Here is a 22,182-nt window from a genome sequence, read left to right on the forward strand (position 1 = left end):
CGAGAGCCAGGACAGGCTCCAGTGTCCCTGTGAATGGATTAAGCTGGATATCAGCAAATGGATGCATCTCATCTAATCTCATGGAACTGATGTTTCTCTCCTTAAGGACAGAGGTGACCATTTCAGGTGCAGTTATGGGGATCATGGGAGGAGGGGTATATGAAGTTCTCCTTTGTGGCACCCCAGTTTGATCCACATCTGTATGAAAGTATCTTAAGTCAACTGCTGGACTTGTGGCAGTGATACCGTTTTTCTTTTAGCATACGATATTCTTGTGACGTCCCCTTCACTTTTCACATGAGCTGAAAAAGGTGTTGGTATTGTTACCCATTCTGATAACAAGGTTTACCTCAAATAAAGCTTTGCTTACTTTAATTGTTTTAATGAGCTCTTTTTGAATTAAGCTAACCTTAGCCCGGTTGTGTGTGCTGGGTAAAGTTTTAAAGCTTTAGATGCTCTTTTATTCTGGTGTGATTATTTGTTGCTTTGGTAACTTAAATGAGGTTAGCTCCTTTAATGTCCACTGTATTCATGTCTCATGGAGATAAAATTTATTGATATTGTATCAAATGATATAGGGCGTTACGAACAATCCACAAACATGTTACCCACCTGACGAATGTGATTGTTCAGACCACAGCAGCTGCCATTTTAAGAATCCTTGAAGATGGCATAATTTTTTTTACAACTATTTATAGAAAGAGGATGTTGGTCAAGATACCTATGTGTCAGTGGCAAAACAGGTAGCAACACTTGCCTTTGGTGCAGAACACTGTGGGTTCTATTCCCACACCAGGTACTGTGGGTTCTATTCCCACACCAGGTAGATCAATAACTGACACTGCAGTGTAGCATAGGGGGGTGCTGTACTCTGAGTGTTCTGTCCTTTGGATGAGACATTAAATCAATGTACCATCTGCTTGTGTTGGTGGTAGTTCAGGTGAATGTAAAAAAAAAATACAACACCTACCAAAAAGAGTAGTGGGCCCTTTATTTAACACAACATAAAAACATTAACATATTTACAAAATGTACATATTTAAAGTCACATATATAAATATTTCTCTTTTTACCATTTATCGTTTTTATATCATTGTTATTCTTCCTTAATTAACCATAATTCCTTCTTCCACAATTTTTCACAATATATAATGCCAAAATCCATTTCCCATTAAACAAAATGTTATTTAATCTTTCATTCCAAATAGTCCATTATTGCACACAATAAATTCTTATCTATCCTTCTCATATATTCTTTCTTTTCTTACAATATCCATACATAATTGTATTCATACTGATAGTGTTTATCGCAATACTATTCTCAAAAAAATTCTTCACAACTTTTTCCAGAATATCAGCCCTCTTTTATATTTCAAAAAACTCTTTCAGCTTTCTTTTTATTCAGCATATTCCCCTTTACTTGTAACTTTATTATTAATCTCCACAGGAAATCCTGACATCGTAACATTTCAGTATACAACTTTTTCCTTACTTTAATGACTTTAACCACATCTTCAGAAAAATTTTCCCATGGATTTACACAATATTGTTTCATCACATTATTATACAACATCCTTCTTTCTCCAAGTCATAATTTTTTTATTTTCCATGTTAGTAATATGTAAATGATGAAATTAAACATTATCCCTTTCCTCTTTTTAAGAAAATATGCACAGAAAGGCAACAACAGAACCGCACACCACACACTTAATAAAATAAATAATAGATTTATTGACTGCTCTTTCGTCAAAAGACTTCTTCAGAATAACAGATAAATCAATAACATTTCATTTTTAAAACACATTCACACATGACTTGATATCATTTCCCCCAACACATTCAGCATTTCATAGGTTGAATAAATCCCACATGACTTGACAATTTCCCCTAACACATTCAGCATTTCATTGGTTGAATAAATCCCACATGACTTGACATAATTTCCCCTAACATACAAACATTTGTGAAAACCTGTTCACACATCATCAAGGTCAAAACACCCAGTGTTCGTAAGTACAATGTCCCTGAAAAAAATATTATATGAATAAAAGACCATCAATTCAAATAAAAGTAGTGACATTTACATAGGTCAACCACTGATGATTATTGTTAAATAAAATACATTGATTTTAACCTTGACAAAGAGCTAAGAGACAATCTATCATTAAGGCCAGGTGCAATACAAGTGTTTGTTCTTATCTGCCATTTGAGTTTAAGAAACTCAAGATATACATCTGAAGGTCCCCCTCTAGAACCCAGGTCCACATGGTCAATGATCCCAAATTTAAATGAATGAGTGGGAAACTTTAATATGTTTATAGAGGGCATTGCCCTCATTTTTCTGTTTTATATCGTAAAGATGTTGGCAGATTCTTTGTTTTAGAGCTCTAATAGTTTTTCCTATGTAGAAACTGTCACAGGAATCACAGACTGCAAGATACACCACACCTTTAGAAAAACAATAATATTCTTTCTTAAGCCAAATGGTCCCAAAACCTTTACCTACTAGTTTAAATCCTTCCATGATACAAGAACACTGACTGCATCTACCACATTTGTTATTACCAGCTGTGTCCAAAATTGGGGTCGAGTGGTTCTATGACTGTCTTTGTTTCAATTCTAGTATGGACCATAATACTATTTTAACACTCCGTACTTGTATGGAACTAGTACTCGAAAACAACTTTATTACTTTTGAAGGCCAGATTTTTAAACAAACCCAAGGTGTGGCCTATGGATGCTTGTTGTGCCCCGGTTTAAGCCAACATTGTTCTTCCTCACTGGTAAGACTTCTACATTCTAGACTCAGAATTTAAAAGTATGTGGGCACTGTATGGTCGGATTTGGATGATTTGGTTCTTTTTTGGACAGATACTGAAGTTGATTTGGATATTTTTTTTTTACATACATTAACAGTACTACACATTTCTTGTGTATACTGCGGTGGTGGTGCTGCGGTAGCGTTGTCGCCTCAAAGCAAGACGTGCTGTTCGATTCTCAGCTAGAGCGTCTTCTGTGTGGAGACATGCGTGAATGGGCGTACCTTCGTTGAAGGCTGTGCATCAGGGCTGGCAAACTCGGCACGTAAAAAATCTACTGCCAATCATTAGCGGACCGGAGTTCCACTGTGGCGACCCCTAACCGGGAAAAGCCGAAAGACACAAACAGTACTACACATTTCTTGAAATTTACTATGGTTAAAGATGTGCATCAGTTAGACTACTTGGACATTACCATTAAGAAGGACCTTGATAGGAAGATTTTTACTTCCCATTTATACAGGAAACCCACATATTTCAGAGTTGGCATCCATCTCAACAGAAGAAGTCCCTTGTTAAAGGGCAATATGTGAGACTTGCAAGGATGATTTCTGAGGAATCTGATTTTTTGGCTGAATGTAATATACTGCAGAAGATGTTGGAAAAAAGGGATTACCCTGCTGTCTTTAACAGTATTTATAGTGAAGTATTGGAAAAAAGAAGCCAAAGTTTTGCTTTTTTCTGGTCTTCCTGAAAAGGTAGAGAATGTTGGTGGTAACAGACTTGGTAGGGCTTTGATTCTTACCTATACTTTGGATTTCTTTGATATAAAACAAATCATTAAAAAACTATGGTGCATTTTCAACCTAGACAATGAAGTTTCGTGTAAGGTTGGTACACAACCCCTTATTGTTTACAAAAGGGATATGTCCTTGAAAGGAATAATTGAGGGAAAGAAAATGGAAATTTTGGACACAGCTGGTAATAACAAATGTAGTAGATGCGGTCAGTGTTCTTGTATCATGGAAGGATCTAAACTAGTAGGTAAAGGTTTTGGCACCATTTGGCTTAAGAAAGAATATTATTGTTTTTCTAAAGGTGTGGTGTATCTTGCAGTCCGATTCCTGTGACAGTTTCTACATAGGAAAAACTATTAGAGCTCTGAAACAAAGAATCTACCACCAACTTTACGACATAAGACAGAAAAATGAGGGCAATAACCTCTATAAACATATTAAGAAATTTCCCACTAATTCATTTAAATTTGGGAACACTGACCAATGTGGACCTGGGTTTTAGAGGGGGACCTTCAGATGTATATCTTGATTTTCTTGAACGCAAATGGTAGATCAGAACAAACGCTTGTATTGCACCTGGCCTTAATGATAGATTGTCTCTTGGCTCTTTGTCAAGGTTAAAATCAAATGTATTTTATTTAACAATATTTATCAGTGGATGACCTATGTAAATGTCACTACTTTTATTTGAATTGATGGTCTTTTATTCATATAATATTTTTTTCAGGGACATTGTACTTACGAACACTGGGTGTTTTGACCTTGATGAAGTGTGAACAGGTTTTCACAGATGTTTGTGTGTTAGGGGAAATGATGTCAAGTCACGTGTGATTTATTCAACCTATGAAATGCTGTATGTGTTTTTAAAAAGGAAATTTTATTGATTTATCTGTTATTCTGAAGAAGTCTTAACGAAAGTGTGCTCAATAAATCTCTTATTTATTTTATTAAGTACGTGGTGTGCGGTTCTGTTATTGCCTTTCTGTGAATATTTTCCTAGTTTGGTCGCTTGGATTTGGTGATTTTTGGTGTATTTTCCTCTTTTTCTTATCCAAATCATCTCACAGAACATTCTGTACATGTATCAAAAAATTCTCACTATTGATTTCTCATTCTCTTAGTTTACCCACTTTAATGCTATATAAAAGTTTAAAGAAGCAAAATAACCAAATGTATTTAGCAACCCCAAACCCTTCATTTTCACTTATATTGCCACCTCTTAATTGGGTTTAATCTTGAACCCCATATGAAAGATAAGACCAATTGCACAATTTCCTTTTCATACCTTTCTGGGATCATATAAACACTTGAGATGCATGATATTTCTTCCATTAAAACTGAATTCACCAGATAAACCTTTTTCTTGAATGTTAATCTATTTTTTCTCCACAGAAGGCATCTCTCTTTCATTTCTTTTATCAACACCCTCCCACATCACAACTACATAATTTTTCTCAAATGTTCACCTCTAGCAAAAAAACACATTTCATTCATTGAAAAATACACACCAATTTTCGCCACATCACCCAAACCCTTACTTTTATCTTTATTCAAGGTCATTCCCATTAAACATCCACTCGGACAAACCAAAACCTCTCTCATCCATTCTTTGTTCTAAGTTAGCTACAACTATATTGTCTGAGTATGTTGAAACTTCTGGAATCACCACCTCATTCTGCAGGACATATCTAGCATCTTTCATTTTATAAGCTACTTCACTCACCATCACACTCATTACCAGTGCAAACAATATTCCACTCATGAGAGAGCTGTACACCGCACTTCATGCGCATTTCTTCACTCAGCCACCCATTCACTAGCACTCTCATTTTATTATTTTGATATGCTGACGTACACATGCTCCTAATTCTATTAACTATTCCACACTTCTCCATAACATCCCACAAAGCCTCACGGCCTACCATAAATTCCGAATCCTCCCTTTTACTCATAAGTTCCCTCACAACTAATAACAATTTGTGCCATCCCCTCCTTTTACACCATATATACTTTCTTCCAGAATATCCCGCATGTTTCCTTCCACTCTCCTCTGCATTTGTCATAAAATATCATAATCTGTCTTTAGTGTGATGGGTCTCCATTTTTATTTAATTTTTTTCATTCTTTTCATCTTTCTTCCATATAAACTTACAATATTCTACTCCACAACTCTTTGTAAACAAACCCCTCCATCATTCATTCATTTAGTACATTTACAAAATACTCTCTTTGACAATGCATTAATTTCTTGTACATTCCGTATCCTGTACCTACTGAATCAACATTTACTTTCCTAAGTTCTTAATCTAATTCATGAATAATAATTTCTTTTTAAAATTCTTCCTCAAAGCATTCTGGATTTTTTTTTTTACTTTCCATTTTTACTCCTTTTCCTTCTTTTTTACTCTTTTACATATTTTCCACTTTGTACTACAATACTCAATCATAGGAGGTTTACTAGACAATTGGCTCCGAGGCCCTTATAAGCCTAGCCAAGTGTTTACCTCATGTTTTAAACAAGTCAGCACTCGATGCCCCTATCCAGCAGGGACACGTGGAATCCCAGGGGTGTATTTTCTGTTCCCCATCCAGTTATCCAGGTTATGCTTACAAATCGGCAAAGAGGTACTCTGCTTGATGTGGAGAGGGACTCTATTCCACAGATGGAGGAGTCTCTGGGACAAAAATATATCCTGCCAACAAGTCCTGTTGATGTCACAGAGCAGGTTGAGGCTGTGCATGCGGGTTACTCGAGTGGAGCTTGACTTGCGGATATACAGCAGTTCCATCAAGGCGGGGTCCGTAATCGCCCTGTATGCCAGACAGAAGTCACCTCTGAGGAGTCTGTATGAAACTGAGTAGAGGGATAGGGCTTTTAGCCTATCTGTGTAAGGTAGATGTTTGAGGCCCTGGATTCTCCTGGTGAGGAACCTCTGTGATCTCTCCAGCTGTTGTATATCCTTTGCAAGGTACATGCCAAAACGAATGTTGTACTCAATAATGGGCCTTATAAGGGAGGAATATGGGAATGTTATGACCTCTTTGTCCCTGGATAAGATACCCTTGCTTATGAGGTGGGCCATGTAGAAGGCGTCCCGTACAATGGAAGCAACATGGGGGGTCAAAAGTCAGGTTGCTATCAACCTGGGTGTCCAAATCCCTCATGACCGATTGCATGCTAGGACATTGTTATTAATGTGATAATTTGTGGGGACATCACTCTCCCCAAAGGGGATGATGAAGCATTTTTTGTATTCAGCTTGAGGCCATGTTTCTAGCACCAGTCATTTGTCTGAGTAAGACCCCCTTGGAGGATGTCCACATCACTAGGGGAATTGATGACAGCACCCAGCTTGCAGTCATCTGCAAACTTGTTCAGCCATAGCCCACTAGTTTTGGCCTGCACCTCAGAAAAGTAAATTCCAAATAAAAGAGGCCGCAAGACCAAACCCTGGGGTACGCCGCTTGTTACAGGTCTACTGTTTGAGGGGACTTCCCCTATTTTGCCTATGTGGGTTCCATCAGTGAGCCAGTTTGCTACCCATCTGGTAACATACTAATTGATGCCTAGTTGTGAGAGTTTATCTATTATGCCCGAGTGGGGAATAGTGTCAAAGGCTTTGGCCAGGTCAAGTTAGGTGGTGTGCACCATCTTGCCCTCATCCATTGCTTTGGTGACTGGCTCAAAGAATTCGACCAAATTTAACAGACATGACCTCCCCCCTCTTATGTTCTTTTTACCTTTCATTTTGCATTTCCCAAATTATACTAATATCCTCTTTTACTATTTTAACCAAATATGTAGATACCCTCCTCCATTCTCCCTTGTTAATAATATCTCTGCCTAAACAGTAATGTCTTAACTCTTTCTCAATTTCTTTTCCACATTTCTTTTTCCATATCACAATACTTTGCTAAGTTCTCTAGTACATTTTTGTACATGTTCCCATACTTCAGTTTCTACTTCTTTCTTACATCACTCTACCATTGAAAAAAAACAAAAAAAAAAAACATTTTTTATACTTCTTTTTAAATTCAATCCACTGTTCAGACCAGTTTTTATAGATGTCCTTCATGGTTATATGAGCCGTCCATAATCGCAATACTTCCCATGCCCCAAATTTTCATCCTATAATTTCTCATTTATTCTTTTATTCCCTGTTTTAATATACTCCCTTTCACCATCACCAACATCCATATTACTAAATGGTCTGGAAAAGAAAACACCACGACTGTATCACCATCTGCTACCCCAGGCCTTCCGATAATACAAAATCAATTTCAGATCCAAGTGCCATCTTCTGCAAGTACACTTGACTTTCATTCCACACAGCTAATTTACCACATTTTATCACCCCCTGTATTTTTGTTTACATCTTTCATTTTGTTTTCATATTTTCCCCATAAATCACAAAGTGCCCAGCAATTATAATTTTCATGTTATCTACCACATTCTTATATCTGATGAAAGAGATTCGCTTTTTTCTTACTACTTACATATGTATAAAATGCTATAATTCTATAAACACGTTCTCTCCACCTCACATCCACCTTCCCATCTTTACCAACTTTACATCTAACACAGTCACTCCAGAAGAATGTTCACTTCCTAACTTCCATTTTATATTTTCACCCCATAATTTTTCTGTTTGCAGTCTTTTCTTTACTCGTCAGGAATCTTATATCCTCTTATCAGAATAACCCTTTTGAAAGTGTTAATAACACTATTTACATTCAGTGAAAGTACTCTAAAACTGTTGCTTCACCCTTTTGAGTTTAGGGGAAATGTTTTTAAATTTTCATTTTCTTATTTTTACTCTCTTCCAAAATTAAATATTTTTCCTTTATGTACAAATAATCCTTGATCCTCAGAATCAGATTTTTCACTGGCTAGAACTTCAAAAATATTACTATCAATCCCTTCTCCTGACGTCTTTTCCTGCATGCAATCTCATTTTCCCCTCCATATTTTTTTCTTCTTGTAAAGTTCTTATTTTAACTAGCTCACCCTCTCCCCAGCCTATTGTTGTCCTTCTTCATGCATTTTTTACAGGTTCATATGTTGGTACTAGGCTATTGGCCCTAGGGCTTATACAAGACTAGCCAAAAAGGTACCCTGGCTTTCGCCACCCAAGAAAATTATTTTCTTGTGCCCCTGTCAAGCAGAGCCACATAAGTGATACCCTCCTATTACCCATCCAATCATCAAGATTTTTCTTGAAGAGTGCTAATGAGGAGCTCTGTCTGACATAGACAGGTACTCTGTTCCAGAGTATGGGAAGTCTCTGGGACAGGAATCTATCCCTCCAGCATGTTCCGTTTATTGGGGTGACAAGGTTTAGGTCCCTAGAGCGTGTAGCTCGGATGGATTTCTTTAAGTGGAGCATGTCCAACAGCTCTGGGTTTGACATAGCTTTGCATGTTAGGCAGAGATCGCCTCTGAGTAGGCAATATGCGACGGAGTAAAGCTGGATTTTTTTGAGATGGTCTGCGTAGGGCATCTGTTTGAGGCCAGTAATCCTCTTTCTGAGCTATTTTTGTGGCCTTTCCAGTTGTTGTTGAGGTCTTGTGAGGTACATACCAAAAGGGGCGTTGTACTCTATAATGGGTCTAATGAGTGATGAGTAGAGGGGAACAATGACCTCTTTTTTTCTGGATGAGAAACCTTTTGTGATGAGGTGTGGCACGTAGAAGGATTTCCTGACCACTGTGGTGATGTGATTATCAAAGGAGAGACTACTGTCTACCTGTGTCCCAAGGTCTCTTATCACACTTTCAATGTTAAGTAGACTACAGCCTATGTGGTAGTTCATGGGTACAGAGTTTTTACCAAAGGGGATGACAATGCACTTTTTGGCACTGAGCTTGAGGCCATGGCTTTGACACCAGGCATCTGTCTCAGTGAGGCCCTTTTGTAGGATGTCCACATCGTTAGGAGTTTCGATTATGGCTCCTAGTTTGCAGTCATCTGCAAACTTAGTCAGCCAAAGACCTTCTGTGTTTGGTATCTACTTCTCTGAAGTACAGGCTAACAGGAGAGGACCCAGGACTGAACCCTGTGGTACTCCACACGTTACTGGTCTGAAGTCTGATTGGGTTCTGTCAGTAAGCCAGTCAGCAACCCATCTTGTGACATAGGGATTTATACCTAGTTTAGTGAGTTTATCTATAATCCCAGAGTGGAGGATGGTGTTGAACACCTTGGCGAGATCTAGATAGGCTGTGTGAACCACCTTACCCTCATCTATGGCTCTGGTGACTGCTTCAAAGAAGTCCATCAGGTTTAGGAGACATGATCTGCCTTTTACAAACCCGAACTGTGTGGGGTCCAGAGTTTGGAGATCTAATGTCTTTGTTTATGAGTTCCATGATGATACGTTCCATGGCCTTGCAGACCAGGCTCATCAGGCTAATGGGGCAGTAGTTCCCGGGGTCTGTCGTGGCTCCCCCTTTGTGGAGTGGGATAACCGCCGCAGTGCGCCATTCAATGGGTACAAAGCTGAGGTGAGGCTATGACTGAACATGGAACTTAGGTGGGGTGCCAGTTCATTCTGTAATTCATGTAGAATGCCTGGGATGTTGTCAGGTCCCATGGATGCTGTGTTCTTGGCTTTGGAGAGTGAGGTTTTTACCTGTGCAGCCGTGATTACAGGAACTTTGCATTTTTCCAGTATAGAGATGGGCCCTTTAGGGGGCAAGAGGGGGGTAAAGTTAGCACTGAACCTATCCGCCAGGATGTTAGCAATATCAGTTGGTTCTGTATATTCAGTGCCATTGTGCTGTAACTCAGAGCAGATCTGAGTGTTGCCACTGACATAGCTGTAGAATGCTTTGTGGTTGTCTTTAGAATCAGTGGCAATTTTGTTTTCATAACTAGCTTTGGAGGATTTTATGAGGGATCTCAGCTTCTTGCTGAGGTTGACCTGGGAGTTCCTCCAATCATGGGATTTTACTCTTTTTCGCAACAGTTTCTTTCTTCTGTTGTAGAGTTTGTTTATGGCAGAAGACCACCAGATCGGCTTCCTTTTTTTTGGAGGATAGCATCTTGGTTCTGTTGGGGATAGCACTATCCATGCACTTGTGTAAGTGCTTATAAAGTGCACTTGTGTAGGATTCAGCAGCCGTACCTCTACTGTCCATCTGCATGGGTGTCGTGAAGTTTGCCACTTCTGTCTTAAGAAGTGTGAAGTTGGCTTTGGAGAAATCTTTTACGGTGGTTTCCCTAATAGGGGTGGGGTGGGATGTGGTTGTCTAGGGTGATAAGCTTGTGGTCGGATCTGACCAATGAGGAATTGACCTCTGGTGTGGAATACTGGTCACCCATGTTGGTGATGACCAGGTCTAGGATATAGCTGCCCCTGGTGGGGGTTTGGATAAGTTGATCCAAGGCATTGTAATTTATGAATTCCAGAAAACGTTGAGCAAAAGAGTTGGTACAGAGTTGGTAGTTTTCTTCCTTTTCTTTCATTATTTACTATTTGCTTGACAATCCATCTAAAAGTGTCCCTTATTTTTTATGCACACTCATCATCTTGTTGCATGTCCTTTCTCCCCGCACTGGTCACATGGTACCTTATCACAATCATTAATTAAATGAGAAAAAATCCCCACAAAGAAAACATGACTTAGGCTGGCCAGCACATGTCCCTCTATGAACAGCCACAAAAACAACAAGTGATTCACCATGTTTTTTCACATTCCACAAGCAACTTCCACCCTCCAGCCTCCATTTCATAAGTCTCTCTTGTCTCTGACTTTCGCAATACTATCAACAGTTTCACACAGACCCTGCATGCATTTTTTAAGTCTTCTTCCAGTTCTTCAGTTCTAAACTGTGCAGTAACATTTTAATATCCCAGTTACTACCAAAACAGAAATAATTGTTCCATGAATAAATGTTATACAGATCAAGAAATTTCATCATCAATCCAACAGTTTCAAATGTTAAGTCACAAAATGTCTCTGCCCAAATATGTATAAAAAAACAAATTTCTTGAGGTTTAAAACATGGAACAGTAACCAAACTGTCCCATACATAATATCTGTCTATTACAGAGTAATCTTTGATCTTATTCTTACAGTTGGTGGTCTTTTTAAAAACCGTTTTACTTGCAGTTTGTTGATACTCTCCCTTTGTTGGCTGCTGTCACTGGTGCATATGTTTTAATTGCTGCATTATCTGCTGCCACAAAACCAGACACTTTCTCAGTTTGTTGTGGCTTTCCTCTTTTACTTTATGTCACTGCTGCATACATTTTAACTGCCACATTCTCTGATGCCACATCACCATCGACACACTTCCAAAAATGTTATCAGCCACCTTACTGCATGACCCAGCAGAACTGTCGCCTGGATCATCCTGCTTGATTATTTTTAACACATTATCTGCGAGCCCTCCTGATGCCAGTTCTGTTATCTGCGCCACTTCAACAGACTCTCTCACTTCCTTCTCCACACAGAAAATGCTGCTCATTTGTAATATCCACCACACAGGAAGCTTTGTTTACATTTTGAAGCTGCATATTAAACAAACGTATTTGTTTACTCGACATTTGTTTACCAGGCATGTCTGAATGAGTGAAAGCCCATTTTCAGCAGAGGCCTGGGGGGGGGGAGCCCCAAATAAATACTAATTACAAATAAAGTTACAAAAGCAGTTACAATAAATATTAATGACAAAGTTACAAAAACAGTTACAACAAATATTATTAATGACAAATAAAGTTACAAAAACAGTTACAACAAATATTATTAATAGAAGTAAGAACAAAACTCCAAATTTAATTCCAAGAATGTGCACTTATAACATACGGATGAGCGCTTTCACCATTACAGCTTCTTCAGATCCTTGTATAAAGGTCACAATAGACCTCCCCTTATATAAGCAGCTCAATTAATCAATTAAAAACAATTAAAAGCAATGCTGGAGGATTTAAAGAACTCTCCCATATTTAAACATGTTAATGTAAAATAAGACAAAAATATATAAAGCATGCATAATGACCTAAAAACATGTAAATAAACATTCTGATAAGTTAATATTGATAAAATACATAATCAAGAACATATACAAATAAATAGTAGTTCATTTTATGTTCCTGCGTTGTCTCAACTTAGGTTTTATAGAAGCTCTATCATTCAACCCATGCCCCCTCTATCAGCTTTCAAACGAATGATCCAGTCAGTCTCCTTAGAGTCAGTAAGATTCATAGTATTACCACCCCTCTTATTCACAACAATTATCTCTAGGACCCGGAACAAAAAAGTATGATCATTGTCATTGGTGGTTATATGTTTTGCTAAGGCATTGTGTAAAGTGCCCTTTCTCATGTGGTAAATATGCTCTCTCATTCTATCCCTTAACGGCCGGTTAGTTTTACCAACATAGAAACTCGGGCATGTCTGACAAGTAGCTAAGTACACCACATTAGGTGTCATACAATCTGCATCTGCCTTGATGGAGAAAACGGTGTGTAGGTCCGGGTGTATAAACACCTCACTGCTATCAATAAATGAACAAAAGTTGCAGTGACCACAGGGTTTAGTGTGACCAGTGTTCTTCATAATCCTATCATGTCTGGGGTGACAAAGCAATCGCTTTAGGTTGCTCTTATTCCGGAATAGGAAACTTGGTGTCTCCCCCACAATGCTTTTCAAGTCATCATCAACCAGGAGAATATCCCAATGTTTGCTAATAATTTCCTTTAACTGATATTGATCAGAAGTATACAGAGTAGAAAATTTAATAAATCTATTTAACATATGATCTCCAGCGGTTTGATCTTGGACCCTAGGTCCAAAGTATGGTGCACCTGAAGTGGTGCGAGACATGTATGCTTCCTCCATGTATGGTATAATCTCATTGTCCTTGTATCCCCGGGTCAGTAATCTATTTCTGAGATTGTCTAATTCTGAGATAAATCCCTGTTCAGTGGGGTTCAATCTCGAGGCTCTAATGGCCTGTCCTTTCATTATATTCTTAAAAACAAATTGTGGGTGCATACTAGACCTTAATAACAAGGAATTGCAGTAACATGCCTTGCGGTAGACCCCCGTATTTATCATATCATCTGTTAATCTCTCAATATATAGGTCTAAAAAATCAATTCTATGTGTGGAATAATTCATGGTAAAAGTAAGGAATGCAGTTAAGTCATTCATAATGGATAGCATTGATTCCAGCTGTTCTGATGTTCCATTCCAAAGAACAAAAAGGTCATCAACAAACCTTCTGTAGAACACCACATATTCACAAAAAAGTGCATTCTTAAATAAAACATGTTCCTCCCAATATGCAAGGAACATGTTGGCGTAGCTATTTGCACATGGAGTGCCCATAGCTACGCCATCACGCTGTTTATAGATCTGGTCTTGGAACATGAATAAGTTGTTCTCCAAGACCAGTTCTAGAAAATGAACTATAAGGTCTAGCAATACTGCAGTGTAAGTACTGTGTGCTTTCAGATAATTCAACACATAATCAAGTCCTATATCATTAGGTATTACAGTAAATAGGGATTGAATATCAAAAGTCACAAAAGTACAACTAGAGATTCTATCATGGTGTCCAATACATTCATACAGATCAATCAAAAATTGTTTCGAATCCTTCAAGACTGTAACATTGTCATTCAATACACATCTCAGATGTTTCTCCACAAAAACTGAAAGATGTTCAGTTACCCAACCACGACCAGAGACTATGGGTCTCATGGGTGGGTTCTTCATATTTTTGTGTACCTTGGGGAGACCTTGTATAATCGGTATAGTGGGTGTATAAATCATAAGGTGTCCATATAGCTCCTTATTTATTAAATTACTGCTAAGAATGTCATAAAGCGTGTCATGAAAATATCTAACAACAGAGTGAACCTGTTCCATGGAAGTAGGTTCATAGAACCTGTCCTGTAACATGGAGGACATGGCCTCCGTATAAAATGACATATCCAAGACTACAACTTTCCCACCTTTATCAGCTGGTCTAATTATAATGGTAGGATCATTCTGCAATTTCCTCAAACACTGACGTTCCCAAAAGCTCAAGTTGTCCCGCCTCTTCTGTTTATGGGGTCCCAATTGAGTATTGTAGTAACTATACAATTCCTCCTCTGTTAACTTAAGGAATGCTTCAACTAATGGGTGGTGAGTTGGTACAAAATCACTTAAATTCTTAAAAGCAAACTTCCTGCTCTGTGCTGATTCTTTCTCAGAATCATTATAAATGAATCTAAGCATTACATTCCTACAAAAAAGTTTTAAGTCCACCATTGTATCAGTCAATTTGCTCTGACTTTTAGGAATAAAATTCAAACCTTTGTTTAATAAACTGGTATCATCATCTGTTAGAGTAATGTGGGACAAATTATAAATTAACGCTTGTTGTTCCACATTCTCTTTAAAGTCTGATGGGGCATAAAATCCCCTGATAATTTCCTCTTCTGTCTGCCCCTGCTCATGGAGCGAGGCCTGCGAGGACCTTTCTCCATGCGCACTGGCAGAGGAAAAGTCAAATCCAAACTTGAGAGATTGCTAGAATCAGTCAAAATAGTAGTTTTCTTAGGTTTGACAACAGGCTCTAATCCTTCTTTTGTAGAAACAGGTCTATTCTTAACCACATGTACTTCAGGATGTAAGTTGTTTCTAGTACATGTACTGGGATGTACAATGTGAATAACATCCACAGAGTCCTTGCAATTGTCTGTGGTAGTCCCAGCGACAGGTGGTATTTCTTCCAGAATACATGCATCATTACTGATAGTGACCTCCCCAGTACAAACTTGGGCAGAGTCCATCTCCACAGGAGTAATGCTGTTGTGTCCATTCAATTCAACACCCACATTCATGCCATTTGTTACACTGTTACTTGTAACATCGTTGATAAAATTAAAGTTTGTAGATTCCTTAACTTTCCTAGGAGGCATGGGGGTAGAAGGATCCCTATGCATCTGAAACGTTGTAGAGGAATCCTGCCCACCCATGAGACCCATAGTCTCTGGTCGTGGTTGGGTAACTGAACATCTTTCGGTTTTTGTGGAGAAACATCTGAGATGTGTATTGAATGACAATGTTACAGTCTTGAAGGATTCGAAACAATTTTTGATTGATCTGTATGAATGTATTGGACACCATGATAGAATCTCTAGTTGTACTTTTGTGACTTTTGATATTCAATCCCTATTTACTGTAACACCTAATGATATAGGACTTGATTATGTGTTGAATTATCTGAAAGCACACAGTACTTACACTGCAGTATTGATAGACCTTATAGTTCATTTTCTAGAACTGGTCTTGGAGAACAACTTATTCATGTTCCAAAACCAGATCTATAAACAGCGTGATGGCGTAGCTATGGGCACTCCATGTGCAAATAGCTACTGCCAACATGTTCCTTGCATATTTGGAGGAACATGTTTTATTTAAGAATGCACTTTTTTGTGAACATGTGGTGTTCTACAGAAGGTTTGTTGATGACCGCTTTGTTCTTTGGAATGGAACATCAGAACAGCTGGAATCAATGCTATCCATTATGAATGACTTAACTGCATTCCTTACTTTTACCATGAATTATTCCACACATAGAATTGATTTTTTAGACTTATATATTGAGAGATTAATAGATGATATGATAAATACGGGGGTCTACCGCAAGGCATGTTACTGCAATTCCTTGTTATTAAGGTCTAGTATGCACCCACAATTTGTTTTTAAGAATATAATGAAAGGACAGGCCATTAGAGCCTCGAGATTGAACCCCACTGAACAGGGATTTATCTCAGAATTAGACAATCTGAGAAATAGATTACTGACCCGGGGATACAAGGACAATGAGATTATACCATACATGGAGGAAGCATACATGTCTCGCACCACTTCAGGTGCACCATACTTTGGACCTAGGGTCCAAGATCAAACCGCTGGAGATCATATGTTAAATAGATCTATTAAATTTTCTACTCTGTATACTTCTGATCAATATCAGTTAAAGGAAATTATTAGCAAACATTGGGATATTCTCCTGGTTGATGATGACTTGAAACGCATTGTGGGAGAGACACCAAGTCTCCTATTTCAGAATAAGAGCAACCTAAAGCGATTGCTTTGTCACCCCAGACATGATAGGATTATGAAGAACACTGGTCATACTAAACCCTGTGGTCACTGCAACTTTTGTTCATTTATTGATAGCAGTGAGGTGTTTATACACCTGGACTTACACACCGTTTTCTCCATCAAGGCAGATGCAGATTGTATGACACCTAATGCGGTGTACTTAGCTACTTGTCAGGCATGCCTGAGTTTCTGTGTTGGTAAAACTAACCGGCCGTTAAGGGATAGAATGAGAGAGCATATTTACCACATGAGAAAGGGCACTTTACACAATGCCTTAGCAAAACATATAACCACCAATGACAATGATCATACTTTTTTGTTCCGGATCCTAGAGATAATTGTTGTGAATAAGAGGGGTGGTAATACTATGAATCTTACTGAATCTAAGGAGACTGACTGGATCATTCGTTTGAAAGCTGATAGGGGGCATGGGTTGAATGATAGAGCTTCTATAAAACCTAAGTTGAGACAATGCAGGAACATAAAATGAACTACTATTTATTTGTATATGTTCTTGATTATGTATTTTATCAATATTAACTTATCAGAATGTTTATTTACATGTTTTTAGGTCATTATGCATGCTTTATATATATATTTTTGTCTTATTTTACATTAACATGTTTAAATATGGGAGAGTTCTTTAAATCCTCCAGCATTGCTTTTAATTGTTTTTAATTGATTAATTGAGCTGCTTATATAAGGGGAGGTCTATTGTGACCTTTATACAAGGATCTGAAGAAGCTGTAATGGTGAAAGCGCTCATCCGTATGTTATAAGTGCACATTCTTGGAATTAAATTTGGAGTTTTGTTCTTACTTCTGCTGTACTCCACCTCTTTGTGACTTACATTATATCTACCTTATGGAACTACAGCGTTTGCTTGCTGAGCAGTGGATTTTATTTTATTTTTTATTCAAATATTATTAATGACAAATAAAGTTACAAAAACAGTTACAACAAATATTATTAATGACAAAGTTACAAAAGCAGTTACAACAAATATTAATGACGAGTTACAAAAACAGTTGCAACAAATATTATTAATGACAAATTAAGTGACAACAGTTACAACAAAGAAAAATAAAAATTACGTAAGATTTTAAACAGATAAAAATGAAACAAAAGTCAATTACAGAAAAGCAGTTTGATACAAGACGAATTACGAAAGAGAGGAAGAAAAAGATGAAAGAAAGAAACAGGGTAAAAAGGATAGAAATGGAAGGTAGAGAAACCGGGAATAAAAGAAGAGTAAATAAGTATCCAGGGGAAAAGAGAAAAATTAAGAAAAGTAAAGCAGAAAGCGAGAGAACGCGGCCGCAGTGGTTAGCATTGCTGCCTCACAGCAAGAGGTTCGCCAGTTCGATTCTCGGCTGGGCTGCCTTCTGTGCGGAGTCTGCATGTCCTCCCTGTGGTCGTGTGGGTTTCCTCCGGGTGCTCCGGTTTCCTCCCACATCCCAAAGACATGCTGTAGGTGGATTGGACACTCCAAATTGGCCCTAGGTGTGAGTGTGTGCATGTGTGTGCCTTCTGTGGAAGGTTGGGCGCCGGGCTGGCACCTCGGCACCTTAAAACTCCAATGCTAATCATGAGCGGACAGGTGATCCACTGTGGCGACCCCTAACCGGGAAAAGCCGAAAGAAGAAGAAGAAGAAAGCAGAAAGCGAGAGAAGTAGACAGAAACAGATAGATGTAATATGCTAAGCTGTATTGTTAAACAGATCCATGAATTTAGTAGGTTTTCCTTTAATAGTTTTTAAAGCTGTGGGTATAGGGCAGATTTGTAATGTTAAATGGAAGTTTATTCCATGCTAATGCAACTGAGTAGCTATACAAGTGTTGTCCAATGGATGTTTTAGACTTACAGATAGTTAAGACTGATCACAGCTCCTAAGAGAATGGGTAGGGGAGTAAAGAGACATAAGTGAAGAGATGGCACGGCTGGAGGAGGGATTGTTAAGGGTGGAGTGAATCAGGGACAGTTGGTGGAGTAAAAGTAGATGGAGTTCTAGGAGGTGAAGTGAACAGAGAGAAAGGCAGTGGTGAGAGTTGTATGGTTGGGTGGCAGCAAACCTGGCAACTTTCCTGTAGGTAAGCTCAAGTTTGGTCTTAGGAGAGGACTGTAGTTTGGTCAAAATTGGAGAGGCATAAAGGAGGGTGGGAAGAAGAAAGGCGTATGCGAGAGAAATTCTAGAGTCATTAGTGACAAATCTTTTTCCAAATTCTCACTTTCTACCGCCAAACTCTCCACAGCTTTTCTCTCCTCCTCTGTGCTGCTGCTGCTATTGACAGCTTCCTTGCTGTTGTAGGAGCCCGCCGGTGCCATCAAGCAACTCCAAAGGGGAAGGGAAGTTCCCTGATACAATGGCCAAATTTCCCCTAGTAATAATAAATTCCACCCTGGGTCCCCCCTGAAAACACAACAGCATCAACACTGGCAGAAAAGACCACCGTTTCACATCCCATTAAAAAGAAGGCATACTCCATCAGCAGAGCACCTTCCTTTATGCTTTATTCAGAGGTCAGTGCTTTGGGTATGACCAAAGTTAAAAACCATGACTAGAACCCACAAATCTCTACATACCAAGACAAGTGCCATAAAAAATCATGTTAAACTAATATCCATATGCTTGTTAATCAAGCAAGCAAACTAGTGTTTCTCAGACCCCTTGTAACAATGACCTGTTTCATAAAGGGAAGGGGAACCATAACATGCATGAAAAACTTACTGTATGTAGCCAGTCAACCTGAGTGTGCTTCAGAGGATGAAGAAAAGAGGAATTTATCTAGAGAAAATCCACATAGACATGGAAGGGAATGCCGAATATACAGAAACAATGACGAGACATCGTACAGCAAGAAATCTGGACAAAGCCAGAGTAAAAGTGAGACAAAGGCCCAAAAATAGGGACAATTTGTAAATACTGCTCTTACAAACTTTGAAAGCTGATAGCATGACAGGTTTTGCATTACAGTGGACCTTGTGAAGGAAATGAAGTTTGAAACTCATTATTTTCAAACTTCAGTCTTTAATGTTTTAACACTACTTTGCCAGAAAACCACAATTTTATGAAAAACAGACCAAAAATAAGAGGTCCAAATCTGGACATTCTGCAAAAATATGTGCAGTTGAGAGGTATGCTAGAAGTCAGGAATTGAACCCCCAAACCTGCAGCTGTAAGGCAGAGATCCTGAAAATGAGCATCTGTAATGCTACATAACTATAATGATAATCAGCTAGAATGATAAAGACGACACCCCAACATGAAAGCTACTGGAAATGAACATGCATCAGATTCAAACAGAGCAACAGAACTACACATACTCCATAAAGTAAACCAGTAAAGAGAAATACATACAAGTTCCCTAGAAATAATTTAGGATGGTTCAGATTTAAACAATCTTGCAAGGTACAAAAGGGTAAGCTAAACCTACAGCAAAGCTCAAGAAAGCAGATGTGCACAGCTTTTTGGGTGGCAGTCATTAGTGTACATGGCAAACTTATGGTGCCATGTTCGGCTTTGAAAATTGTACAGGGTGAGAGTTTTGAAATAAAATACTATCAGAATACCGCAGGGTTTTTTTTTCTTGTTTTCTCTTTTGATAGGTTGGTATGAGCCTGACCAGCATGTGCTACACAACTTAAGAGCCTCTCTAAATGAACTAACGAATTCCTAGTGTAGTGTTACTTCTACTAACAAGGAGATCAATTCACTGAGAGCTGAAAACAGTGATGACTAACCGAATATCTCACAACAGCTAAACAAAGGAAGTGATTCAAAGAAAGGCCCAGTCAGCAGCACAGCTACTTACCAGGCATGTTGTGCAGCCAGAGTTGCTATACACATTTCAACTTTGTTGTCTTTTCGTTTCATAAATAGATTGCAACACTAGCTTTTTAAGACTCTGTTTAAGGCATAACATTGTGTGTATATAAGAAATGAGGTTTAAGAAAAAGCAGGAATTGAACAATTTATGTAATGCTGAATTATTATATTGTATAGAAGAATATGTGTGATGTATAACATTTGTAAATGCGAACTTAATATGGTTTGCTTACTTTCATATAAATGTATGTTTGCCTATGTCAGAAATGATAACTGAATAAAGAGGTTTTTTTTTTTTTTATTAAAAACGACACTGCATGTACATATGTATGATTATACAAAGACAGATCAACTAGCACATGAAACATACCAATTACACTTCAAAATCAGCAGAAAGATACGACACAAACACTGATCTGCCTTGAAACCTGATCATGACGCTTTTTAAAGTTGATATGATCAGGTCTCAATCTGCAGCACACTTGGCAGCCTTCAAAGGAATGGCATAGACGGTCATTTCACAGTTTAAAAAGCTGTACCATATTTTGCACTGTCACACAAAAAAGTGTGGCACACTTAAGTGTTTAACAACTCAAAGCTGTTGCCTGACTTGTAGCAGTGCTAAATGTTACAACTTTAAAGGCCATCATCCGCTCTACACTTCTACGCTTTATTTATTCTTGTAATAGTAAAGCCGCTTGTTCCCAAACATATGTGAGAAAGTAGCACATCAAGGAATTTTTATAAAGAAGTAGTACAAATACTGATAAGGAAAACTAACTCCTCTACTGTTTTCACTGACTATCAGGCTCTTCATTCACCCCAAAACCTAAGCTATAGGAAAAACAAAATTACTGACGCATTCTTGAACTACGGTGCAATTCTTACTGACCCAGAGCTGTTGCTCTGAGGCCTAAATAGATTATGCGAGCTTCTGTCTCTATATGTGGTTACAAGACTCACCGAGGGGGGGACACTGCTCTCACATGGATGATGTACAAAATACATCTTTCGATTAGTATTTATATTGCAACACAGCAGCCAAAATCTAGTTGACAACTTTCTTGTCAACCACATGACTGTACAATGCTTACACATGATGTAAAAGAGTGATCTTGCCTGTACAAATGAAAAAGAAACGTTCACTGGTGCAAGCTGAAAGAATCAGGTTTACTGGAATCTTTACTAAACACGAAGTTTCTCAAATTCTTAAGAAGTCTGACTCTACAACTAAAGACACTGTATATGTAAACTCCCTTTTAACAACTGCTCAGATATCTTACATGTAAAAGAGAAGTTTTTGATGTTCTTTATCAGAGCTATTTTTTTTTTGTCAAAAATTAAAAATCAAGTACATATACATTGAAAAACAGTAATCGAACATGAGACACAATCTCCACTTACGTTTATGACTCTCACTTCGATGAACAAGTGGAGAATGTGGTTCAGACTCTCTCTCATCTTCCCCCTCTTCATCGGCCAAATGGGTGTGTGCGTAATGGTAACTAAGGCCTGGTCTGTTCTTATAGCGTTTTCCACAGACTAGAATAAAAGCAAAGTAGAAAGGGCACAATATGAATTCAATTAGTTGAGCCCCTGGATCTGTTATAAGACTACTTCTGCTTCTAAAGTGAATACAAACCTGATTTTACCCGTTTCATTATAAGAAAGAACCACATGTAGGGT

The 22,182-nt window shown here is 38.2% G+C and overlaps 1 protein-coding gene across 4 annotated transcripts in view; it reads right to left on the bottom strand.

Moving 5' to 3' along the window:
- DPF3 (double PHD fingers 3) overlaps positions 1-22,182 on the bottom strand; it is a 1,486,280-nt gene that overhangs the window by 591,737 nt on the left and 872,361 nt on the right. For all 4 annotated transcript variants that reach the window (XM_044074663.1, XM_044074664.1, XM_044074665.1 and 1 more), the window contains one exon: positions 21,901-22,038. In XM_044074663.1, coding sequence (XP_043930598.1) covers positions 21,901-22,038 — 138 coding nt within the window. The remainder of the gene's footprint in view (positions 1-21,900; positions 22,039-22,182) is intronic.

Source organism: Protopterus annectens, chromosome 6.part0 (assembly GCF_019279795.1).
Source record: "Protopterus annectens isolate FY-2018-M chromosome 6.part0, PAN1.0, whole genome shotgun sequence".
Lineage (NCBI taxonomy): Eukaryota > Metazoa > Chordata > Ceratodontiformes > Protopteridae > Protopterus > Protopterus annectens.